The 11,809-nt window shown below is 42.5% G+C and overlaps 1 protein-coding gene across 5 annotated transcripts in view; it reads right to left on the bottom strand.

Moving 5' to 3' along the window:
• The window catches only part of LOC135089631 (cdc42 homolog), a 105,091-nt gene that overhangs the window by 37,293 nt on the left and 55,989 nt on the right, over positions 1–11,809 (bottom strand). For 3 of the 5 annotated variants that reach the window (XM_063985466.1, XM_063985470.1, XM_063985468.1), the window contains exons 3-4: positions 11,148–11,412; positions 3,136–3,222 (exon numbers count right to left, since the gene is read on the bottom strand). In XM_063985466.1, coding sequence (XP_063841536.1) covers positions 3,136–3,222; positions 11,148–11,294 — 234 coding nt within the window. In that variant the 5' untranslated portion in view covers positions 11,295–11,412. Of the gene's footprint in view, positions 1–3,135; positions 3,223–11,143; positions 11,413–11,809 lie in introns of those variants that run through there. The other 2 variants (XM_063985467.1, XM_063985469.1) reach the window with 2 other exon arrangements.

Raw genomic sequence — 11,809 nt, 5'->3', positions numbered from 1 at the left:
ATGAATCGTTAAATAAATACGAAGGAAAACGATAATGAAGGTTAACACGTTAATGCATTTTCTTTTTTTTTTACATTTAATGATAACGATATTAAAAAAAGGTCACTAAATCAACACAAAGGAAAAATACAATGAAAGTTAAATCAACGCATTTTTTTTCAATTTTTCTTTTTTTTTTGCCATTTAATGAAAACAATACCACAACAAGAAAATAAGATATATCTCCTTGGAATAGTGACAAACCACACGAACTGTGGCTTTCTTGTGGCATTCCATCTACCCTCCCTTCCTGCCCCTTATTACACGTGACCTTGGCTATCTCCTGTTGGAGGTCTCGTTTCCTCTCCACAAACTCGGCTCAGATGGTCATTTGTTTGATGATATACCAGTGTTATGAGCTTTCGGTTTTCAAGTTGTCGTTCCATCTGCTTGTTCATCACGCCTGGCTTATCTTTGTTTCCTTATTTCAGACAGTCACTTGCTACATGATATATTGGTGTTATGATCTCGATATTCGGGGTGTCTCTCTCTCTCTCTCTCTCTCTCTCTCTCTCTCTCTCTCTCTCTCTCTCTCTCTCTCTCTCTCTCTCTCTCTCTCTGTTCATTACACCTGGCTTACTTCAGCTTATCTCCAATCCACAGACACTGAAATGCTTTTGTTTAATATTTTCTTCATGTACGAGTTTGTAAAGGTTGTTACAGTGTGAAGGGTGGAATAACATAGTCTGCTCTTGAGAAAGTAGAACAGGTTAATTATTTCTGTTCGTCGTTGTTTGATAGTCTGTTCTCGTTTGACTGTTAGCGTTGAGTTAGTAACTGACTTATTCGACTGTTGGTGTTTAAATGTGTGTTGACGTTTGAATTTATGTTATTATTCGATTGTTCTCCGCCGTTTGACTGTTAGTGTTTGTTTGTTTGTTTGTTTGTTTGTTTGTTTTTTACTTACTTGTTTATTTATTGTTTTTTTTTTTTTTTTACTGTAACTACTTGACTGCTTGTTACCGTTTGACTGTTACCACTTGTCTTTTCATCGTTGCTTGACTGTTCCTATCTGACTACTTAATGACGTTTTTGTTTCCAGCTATCAGAGTTACAGCTCCTTATCGCCGCTGAAGTTCACTCCTCTTGTGGCTGTGTCTTTCTGATGGATCGGTGAATTAAGGGGAAAAAAATGTATGTTTATGCGATCACAGCCCTTATAATTCCCCCTAATGGGACACCTCGTCTGACACATGAGCCCTGGAGAGATGTGAGTGTCCCTGCTGTCCCCGGCGTCTCTTTCCTCTTCACGTCCTCGTCCCACGGTGCTCATTCTCCTGTCTAACTCTTCCGTCACTCGCTTTACTGCATTTTTTTTTTTTTTTTCCCTCTTTTATCTATTGTCGCTTCCTTGTCCTTCCTGATTCTTTTCCGTCATTCGCTTTCCTGTTTTTCTTTTTTTTTTTTATTTATCTATCCTTTATCTATTCTTGCTTGTCTATGTCTTTGGTTCTCTTCCGTCATTATCTTTTCTAATTATCACCTCATTTATTTATCGTCATTTATTCTCTTTCATGGCTTTTCTTCATCATTCGCTTTTTTTTCTTTCTTTCTTTCTTCCTTTCTTTCTTTCTTTCAGCTTCTATTTCCCTTCGCTTTTTCCTCTCCTTTATCAGATTCTATCGTAGCTTGTTTTTTTCCGTGGTTCTGTTATCTTTCTCTCTCTCTCTCTCTCTCTCTCTCTCTCTCTCTCTCTCTCTCTCTCTCTCTCTCTCTCTCTCTCTCCTTCATTTATTACCCTTTCTCTACTGTTACACCGATACACATGGAAATAAAAAGGGCTATCAGACAGATGTAGAGGCAGACAAATGGAGGAACGAAGGAACAGAAAAAGGGAGACACACAGACGCAGAGACAGATGGCGAATGAATGAAGCACGTGGGGGTTCAGACACTCGAGGGAAGGAGGTGAATAGAGAAGCAAATAAATGGAGAAGCGGACGGAGATAGAAGGACACAAATAGGATATATAACAGACACAATAAAAGACAAGGAGACAGAACCCCCCGCTCTCTCTCTCCCTCTCTCTCTCTCTCTCTCTCTCTCTCTCTCTCTCTGAAGTTTATCAGGTAGAGCAAAAGGTTGGAAGGCCTTATTGAATGCTAGATGAAGTGAACAGCCAATATCGAAGGGGAAATTTCATAGCATTGTGAGATGTCAGTTTCATATTTACTCCTGTGCTTCAAAGTGGAGACACGCGCAGGATTCCTCTATTGACACCACCTGCAGTTTAATTTATACCGCCCATCTGTCAAAGCTCAGCCCGTGACACACACACGATTTGGGCTTAACCTTGAAATATGTAAATGTCCCAAATAGGCGTGGGAACATTTATCAAGAGAGAGAGAGAGAGAGAGAGAGAGAGAGAGAGAGAGAGAGAGAGAGAGAGAGAGAGAGAGAGAGAGAGAGTCTAGCACAACTAATCTCCGCCAAAATAATCTTAATAATGATAAAAAAAAAAAAAAGTTACAATATTTTATACAAGTGGACTTTTACTGTCTGAATATTATGACAGTTACGATTATGTGTGTAATGATATGAACAATAATAGCAGAAAATATGGTCAGTCATTTATCCATTAATGATTGAGTTTTATTTTATTTTCGGCTGGTTTCGTGCAAACTTAAGTTAGAAATATATGCTTTATTAATTCTTCCAGCTGCAGGTGACACTGACAGCACGGCAGGTGTGACTGATCCCCCAAATAAATTCCCGCCAGCGACCTATAACTTGCAAACGAACATTCTATGCAATTTGTCAGATTAAATAGATTTTTCTTTCTCTCTCTTTTTTTTTTTTTTTTTTGTGTGTGTGTGTTCTCTTTGCGTGCCTGACCTTGGCTGCTACGGACGGGGGAGAGAGCGTTAGTGTTGTTGTTGTTTTTGTTGTTGTTGTTGTTGTTAGTGGTGATGGTGATGGCAGTGTTGTTGTTGTTGTTGTTATTTTTGTTATTATTATTATTACTATTATTATTATTATTTTTAGTAGTAGTAGTAGTAGTAGTAGCTGTTGTTGTTGTTGTAGTGGCAATACATACTCAGTCACTCAAGCCACTTCACTCACTCCTCCCTCATGATCCCCCTACTCACTCCCTTACCGTGGTGTGGGTGATGAGTAGCGTCGTCTTGCCCACGAAGCCGTCACCCACCGCCACGATCTTCAGGACCCGACCGGCGGCACTCATCTGCAAGCAACGCACGAGTGAGAAAAAAATAAATAAACGAAAAAAAAAAACCTGTAAACAACGCATTAGAGAAAAAAAAATAAATAAATAAACATCTGAAAAACTGTGCATGTATGTCAAAGCAACACAAAATCTCCATCCGTCGAATTAACATGAGATTTGTGAAGTCGAGAGTACAAGAAGCGGAGTGACGCAGAGAGGGAGGTTTCTTAGCATACAAATAAAATCGTCAAGAAAATTGTGAATATAAAGGCAACGCAAAACTAACACAAACTCAACTCAAACTTCTGCTGGTCAAGAGTTGCTTCCTTAAAGAAATAGCAGTAGTGGTGGTAGTAGTAGTAGTAGCAGTAGTAGTAGTAGTAGTAGTAGTAGTGTTAGGATGAAGAAGAGGAAAAACATGAAGTAAAAGTAAGATAAAAATGTGATAAGATAAACAAATACATGCATTCTCAAACACACAGCGACAAGATGAGTCCACAACACTGACGATCAAAAAAAATCTACGACATTCCAAAACATTAATAAAAATCATCAAACGAATAAGTTCAATTGCCTCATTTTTTAAGCATTCGAATAGTGTTCTAGTTGATTAATGCAGTTGTTGTAATATCCAGAGCAAAAAGATGCACGAGATGGAGGACTCGAGTACATTATATAAAACTGGCTGTACAGAGATAGTGCAGCCGCCAGTCCGTCTGTCTGACCGCGAGGCAAGACCCAGACTGACCTCAGCATCGTCATCCATAAATCTCTCTAATCTTTTACAACACCTAAATGACTCAGCACTAACAACCTGATACTGACTACACAACCAGCCTCCTGTTCTCACTCACGTCTCAGTGCATCGAGGCAAACAAATCTTAACTTCCCTGAGTCTTAACAATGGATGACAGTAGCAGTGAAAGAGCTAAGGGATATTTAAAGCGGTATCATGAGCTTAATACGACTGAAGGTAAATAACACGTACTACAGAAAATGTGGCAAAACGAGGAAGCGGCGATTACGTGTGAGTGTAGCATGTATCAACCGGAATACGCCCACCTCTCCACTACACCCCCGGTTGGAAGACGCTTGATATATCGTTGCGCTTACTCAATCTCCTGTTTCCGTTTTCCTTTCAGTACTACACGTGCGGAAGCTACGAGCATTAATACGACAGCAGACATGAAAGCCAATAAATGACATACCTCACGTATATAGCGAAAAAAAAAAAAAAAAAATAGGAATCACTTTGTAGTTTCAGCAATTGCTTGTATTACTCTGGTGCAGCGAATACTGAGTTAGTCATGTAATAATTAGTTGTTCATCAGAGCTGGAGGGAGAGAGAGAGAGAGAGAGAGAGAGAGAGAGAGAGAGAGAGAGAGAGAGAGAGAGAGAGAGAGAGAGAGAGAGAGAGAGAGAGAGAGAGAGATAATTGACGGACTGTTTAATTAGAGAAAATATGACAGATTACTGGCAATGATACTTTTTTTTTGTTATTCTTCATTCAGCTCTTCCCTCCTTCCTTCCCTCCTTTCTTTCCTTTCCTTCTTCCTTCCTACCTTCTCTTCCTTCCTCCGTCCCGCCCATTTTCTTTCTTCCCTTCGTATATAATTTCCTTCCTTCATTTCTTCTCTCTCCTTTCTTCACTCCTTTTCTTTCTCCCATATTTCCTTCTTTTCTTCCTTCCTTCTTTTTCTTTCTTTGTTTTTTTCTTTTCTACTCACCCTCCCTTCTTTATTCTTTCCTTCTTTCCTTCCTTCTTTCCTTTTGTGTTCCTCCTTCCTTCTTTGCTTTCTTTCATCCTTCCATCTTTCCTTCCTTCCTTCCTACCTATACTACCCCTTTCTCTCCACCTTCCTTTCCTTTCCATTCATTCCCTCCCTTACTTTACCTCCCTCCCTTCCTTCCTGGCCCTGTTCCCCTGTACATCTGCATGCCATGAGCTGCCTCCGCCTCTCCCTGGCTCCTGTAATTAACACAATCGAGGCTATTCAGGGGAGAGGGTGAATCTGATGAGTGAAGCGAGGACAGGAGAGTGTGTGTGTGTGTGTGTGTGTGTTATTCTGATGTAAACAAGGCGTGGTATTTGTGCCTGAGTGATTCATTCTTCCCATCCATTTTAGCCTTTATCTCATCCACTGCTATCATCATAAGCATCAGTAACAGCAGCAAGTATCCCTTTAAGTTTATTATTATTTTTTCGAGTGTAAAATTTGAGTGAATATAAACAAGGAAATATATTTATAGATTATTTTTTTTCTTCTCTGCCACACTCGTCTTGTTTCATTATCTTCTTCCTCCTCCTCCCCCTCCTTCCTCTCCTCGTCTTGCACAAGTTCCTTCCCTCGAGCGCTCTCTCCACCTCCACCTCCACCTCTCCACCGTTCCTCGAATGAAAAGCGAGAGAAAAATAAATACGCATGTGTGTCTCTGTGTTTGTTTGCGCTCATTCTTGTGTGTGTGTGTGTGTGTGTGTGTGTGTGTGTGTGTGTGTGTGTGTGTGTGTGTGTGTGTGTGTGTGTGTGTGTGTGTGTGTGTGTGTGTGTGTTTTGCCATTATGGTTTTGTATATATCTACATACACATGTCTACATTTTGGATATTTATTTTCTTCTTTCTCTATTCATATTAATATTTTCACCATTGTTTCCCTTCAGAGACTCTCAGTTCCTCGTAACTATATTGTGTTCTTAGTTAAGGTGCTTGTGAGAGGCTGTCGCTTGCTGGAACTTGCTAAGAACTGACACCTGCCTAATGCACGCTAAAATCTATATTGTCTGTCGTAATACGTACTTACACTCCACTACCGGGACCGCTGTAAAGAAGGAAGTGCAGGAAACCCAAACTCTTTCTTCTTTCCCAACGAAGCACAAATCCGGCATCATTCTGTTGTCCGGTGGCGAAAAAATACGAATTATAAAATGATCTCAGGCTGAAGTTGTAAGCCGGGGATGAACACAGCACGGGGAACCAGCGGACGTGTTTTGCCTAAAGCTTAGTCACGAATGAAAAGCAAAAAGGATTGCCAGGAAACCCACACACGGGGTATATACATGTTCGAACACGTGAAACATTCATCCCTGCATGGCGCACGCTGAGGAGAGGCATCGATGAAAAAGGTGCAAAGAAATATAGAAAATAAATTATTGTTGTGGGTGTGAAGAGTGAAGGGGTGAAGGGGTGAAGGGGTGAGGGTGTAAACGGGGACATGCACTTGGTTATAAATGTTTCCTCTCTTGCGATTGTATTTTTTGTCCACGTCAGAGGCGGGTGTTGGTGAGTCCCTAACAAATGCTCGCCGCTCCAAGCCCTGCTGGAGGGGGGGGGAACACAGAAATATACGTTATTTTATTTATCTATTTTTTTTTGTTTGTTTACGTAAGCGGGTCACTGGCCAAGGGAAACAAAAAAGAGGAAAAAAATCGCACTGAGGTCCCAGTCCCAAAAGAGATGTCAAGAGAACCATCGAAAATTGAAGGATAAGTGTCTTGAAACCTCCCTCTTGAAAGAGTTCAAGTCATAGGAAGGAGAAAATACAGAAGCAGGCAAGGAGTTCCAGAGTTTACCAGAGGAAGGGATGAATAATTGAAAATACTGATTATCTCTTAAGTTACAGAGGTGGACAGAATAGGGATGAGAAAGAGAAGAAAGTCTTGTGCAACGAGGCCGCGGTAGGAGGTGAGGATGCAGTTAGCAAAATCAGAAGAGCAGTTAGCGTGAAAATAAAGAATACAAAAAAAAGTCAAGAATAGAAAAAAAAAAGCACAGAAAACGAAATATTGGCAGAATCTTCGCAGAGGGAGAGAAAGTATGGAAAGAAAATGTAGTTGAAACTGAACGTGACCTTTATAAATCTCGTCCAACCCCCCCCCCCCCAGTGAGCGCCACAGAGACTTACTTCGCTGCGAGGAAGGAAAAGGAAGGAACACACCAAGGAAGGAACACCAAGGAAGGAACACCAAGGAAGGAACACCAAGGAAGGAACACACCAAGGAAGGAACACCAAGGAAGGAACACACCAAGGAAGGAACACCAAGGAAGGAACACACCAAGGAAGGAACACCAAGGAAGGAACACACCAAGGAAGGAACACCAAGGAAGGAACACACCAAGGTAGGAACACCAAGGAAGGAACACACCAAGGAAGGAACACCAAGGAAGGAACACCAAGGAAGGAACACACCAAGGGAGAAACACACCAAGGAAGGAACACAGCAAGGAAGAAACACACCAAGGAAGGAACACACCGAGGAAGGAACACCAAGGAACACACCAAGGGAGAAACACACCAAGGAAGGAACACAGCAAGGAAGAAACACACCAAGGAAGGAACACACCGAGGAAGGAACACCAAGGAAGGAACACCACAGAAAAAAAACATACCAGGGAAGGAACACACCAAGGGAGAAACACACCAAGGGAGAAACACAAACACACCAAGGGAGAAACACAAACACACCAAGGGAGGAACACAAACACACCAAGGGAGGAACACAAAGGAAGGAACACACCGACGAAGGAACACCCCGGTCTCAGCATCTCCTTCCAGACACGAAAAGGAAGCAAAGTTGGCGGAATATCATCTTACACACGCACGCACTGACTGACTCCCGCCCTCCTTCCTTACACGTCACCAGAATTACAGGAACAACAAAGGGATTACGGAAGATTCAAAGCAGCAGTACATATTTCGCTCCTAACTGGAATCAATTCGCTACACTAACGTATGTGTTAGAGAAAACTAATTACGGTTTAAATGAAGTAAAAGAACATGTAATTTACGGCATTTACTTATTTATTTATTTATTCAAGATGGACTGTAGATCCTTGAGTGTTTCCTGTAATGACAATGTGACGTGCGTACAGAATAGTGCAGTGGAGGGTGTATTGTATTCTTTCCTCCCTGAACTCACCACACAGACCTCAGACAGTAGGCGCTAAGGTTGAATTCTCAGTACCTCAGCATCAGCTTTAGCTCATTCTGAATGGCGCTGGAGGATTGTGTTACGTTTGAGATATTTTCCCAATCAAGGAGACAAAAACCAACTCCAGTCTGTCATCCACTACAAGTGTACCTTTGTTTATTCTACTCCGGCTAACAAGTGGCGGTTTACGAGGCTTGGAAATTGTACACTGAAATGCCTTACTTTTATTCTAAAGTGTGTACAGGAAAACACGGCTCTGTCAGCCACAATGATCTATGCATACCAGACACTCAAAATTATTGAGGTCTGCCACTTTCGTCCATGTATTTTCGTTATTATGTATTTATAGATATTCAAGTTGTAATTTCCTCATTAGTTTTCCACTCACTGCACTTAACACTTGGAGTGGCAGCAGGAATTTAAAATGTAGCACCAGAAGCTGAGCTGACACTCGTGGTGCGTGTGGACTCAGCGAGTAACCTAACCCCGGAGTGTTGCGTCACGGCCAGGAGTCTGAACTTCCAGAAGCGTTTCTGGTAACGTTGAATGGATCGCGTGTTTCTATCAATAGCCTCCTGCTTTGTGTGGCGATCGCGTTGTGCCGCACACCGCTGCTGCCGTGGAACACAGGTCGGACAAAGGAAAATAAAGCAGCGGCAGACCCTTTGGCCCTCAGGAGGTTGTTCGCGATAAGCTATCGTGTCTAATCTAAGAAAGAAATGCAGCACAATAAAGGCAAAACTCCTCCTCACCCACCTTATATAACCTAACCTGACCTAACTGACCTAACCTATACAACCCAATCTAGGGTAAAACATGTAGGATAATAAAAGCGAAGACCTCTCCCCCCCACCTTATCTGACCTAACCTAACCTGATCTAAGTAACCTAACCTAACCTAAACAGTCTAATCGAAAGTAAAAAATGTAGGATAATAAAGGCGAAGACTTCTCCCCACCCATTTTACCTAGCCTAGTCTAACCTAACCTAACCTAACTTAACCTAACCTAACCAAACCAAGCCAAACCTAACATAACCTAACCTAACCTAACCTAACCTAACCTAGTAAGCAACAATAAACAAAAGAAAACCAAAGAGAATTAAACCACCCAAGCATTCATTACCTAATAAGTCCTAATTCAATCACATAGCCAAGTCGTAAAAGGGCACGGAACAGCCTGCTAACAACCCGAGCGACACACCTGACAAGCAAGGTGGGCAATTAACGAGGCTGGGTGGTGAGGATCCAACAAGTCTCCTCTGCTTTAAATCTTCCAAACCCAATGTGAGGTTGTTTGCTGTTCACCCTCACTCCCTTCCCTGCTCACCCCAGCTTGTGCACCCTCATCTAGACACCCTACTTGTTCGTTCCACCCAAACACTCTAACACCCCTGCATACACGGCCTCCCCTCGCATGCAGTTCACGCCCTCCAACCACCACACGTTCTGCTCTTCCTGTAAACACCATTTCCAACACCCACCACCCAAAGGAAAAACGTGTGCAGCCCCAAGAGTGAACCGGGGCCGAGTTCTTTACGGGCCGCCTCCACACACACACATACACACACACACACACACACACACAGAGAGAGAGAGAGAGAGAGAGAGAGAGAGAGAGAGAGAGAGAGAGAGAGAATTGATGGATCGATAGACGGATAGATAGGTCGATAGACAGATACACAGATATATATAGACAGAGAAACAGACAGATAGCTTATTAATCACAATTTTCAAGAATCGACATATCTAAAGAAGAGTGCAAAAAGCGATCACCACTGACCTGAATACAGACATTGCATCTCCGAGTCCTTACTAACATAATAAATTAACCTCAACTCCTTCCCCCCAACATGAAATACTTGACACCATTAAATTCACAGTAGAAAACCTTAACAAGCATTTACGTGAGGAAACCGTGATTAAACGTTTTTTTTTTCTCTCTCTCTCTCTCTTTTGTGGTCAGTTTTTAGCGAGCATAGTGTAGAACAAAGAAGGAAGTTTTTCTGAGGGTGATTAATGAAAAAAAAAAAATGTACCAAGAAGCAGATCCTTCCACTGCGACACGAAACAGTTAGCAGCACCAGAAGCAATGCGTGGTCTTTATAAGCATCTACAGTGAAAAGGTTAACGAAATCTGAATAACTTAATAACATACATTACCAAGACAATTCTCACCATTACATATATACATTTATTGCTCATTAGATAACACATACACACACACACACACACACACACACACACACACACACACACACACACACACACAGGCAGACATCATATTCAGATATAAAGAAAGATGCACGCAGGTGGTTTGACTTTCCCCTCTTACAAGGTCACACAGGCGCGTAATCAAGTTAGCCTCTCTAGAAGCGCGGCGGGGAGGGGTAGGGATGACAAGGAACAGAGGAGGGGAGGTGTACATAGGTGATATAGTGGATGGCGAGGTGGGGCAAGCAAGTAGTTGGGGTGAAGGGGGAGGGTGAGACAATTGATGAGACAGGGGAGGTAAGGAATAGAGGAGAGGAGGGTTAAGAGGTGGGGAAGGCAGGGAGATGTAAAAGGGAGGTGGGAGGAGCGGAGAGGGAGAAGCAGGGAGCAGTTTTTAAAGGAGTTGTAGAGTGATAACAGTAGTTTGGGAAGTTGGGAGGGTAGGGATCAATGGAGTGGAAGGCAGGGATAGAGTAGAGCAACATGAACCTTTCTGGCGTCCCTGAGGTAACACTCCCCAGTTGTTTAAACCTCAGGGGCATTACCAACATTGAGCCAAGTTACTTTCACTGCCAGCTAGGCACACCCAAGTAACGCGTGAGTCACATCCTCTTTACTGCCACTGCCATGATTCCCCACCGATGATGATGGACAATGTAAACATCTCACAAAAAAAAAAAAAAAAAAAAAAAAGCTAAAAAAAACTAAACACAGCATATTTCACTAACCTCACGGGGAAGGGAAAGAGAGAAAACAGTAACACGAAGGCGGGACTTCACAACGCTGCCTCAAAACACTTACTTGCCTTTAATTCTTTGGCACTTGAGCGAGGCGAGACGACGCGAGGAGAGGCGTGGCGAGATGCGGGGCACTCTGGATGCGTTTGAGCCCTAGCGGTTGTCTTAATGCATACGCTTGGTGCACCCCCACAGGAAGCGACGTGATAACACATGTGCCGGAGTGTCTAACAGTCATCCGAATTTTCAGTTATTTCTCTTTCTCTCCGTCAGTGATGAAAGTTTCCATTAAATCTTGCTTTGTTGTTGTTGTTGTTGTTGTTTTTCTGGGTCCTGTGGGATTTGAAGGGTTGTAATGGTGAGGGACATAGGGAGAAATTTTGCTTGTTATAAATGGATACATGGTGACTGGAAGTGTGCGGCTTATTTTTAGGTATTTGGATGACAGTCATGCCTTTTCCGATGCCAAGAACGTTTTGTTTCTGATGATTTTCAAGAAATGGTGGTGGTGGTGGTGGTGGTGGTGGTGGTGGTGGTGGTGGAGGTGGTGGTAGTATTAGTTGTAGTCGCTAATACTGTTGTCGTTGTTGGCACTGCTGTTGATGATAGTTGCACACACACACAAACACACAAACACACACACACACACACACACACACACACACACACACACACACGGCATAATCATTCAAGTATACACAGCTCGGAGAGGAAGTAAGGAAGATAACAA

This window comes from Scylla paramamosain, chromosome 33 (assembly GCF_035594125.1).
Source record: "Scylla paramamosain isolate STU-SP2022 chromosome 33, ASM3559412v1, whole genome shotgun sequence".
Lineage (NCBI taxonomy): Eukaryota > Metazoa > Arthropoda > Malacostraca > Decapoda > Portunidae > Scylla > Scylla paramamosain.
Note: the sequence above shows the minus strand (reverse complement) of the source record. Positions and strands in the feature narration are given on the sequence as shown.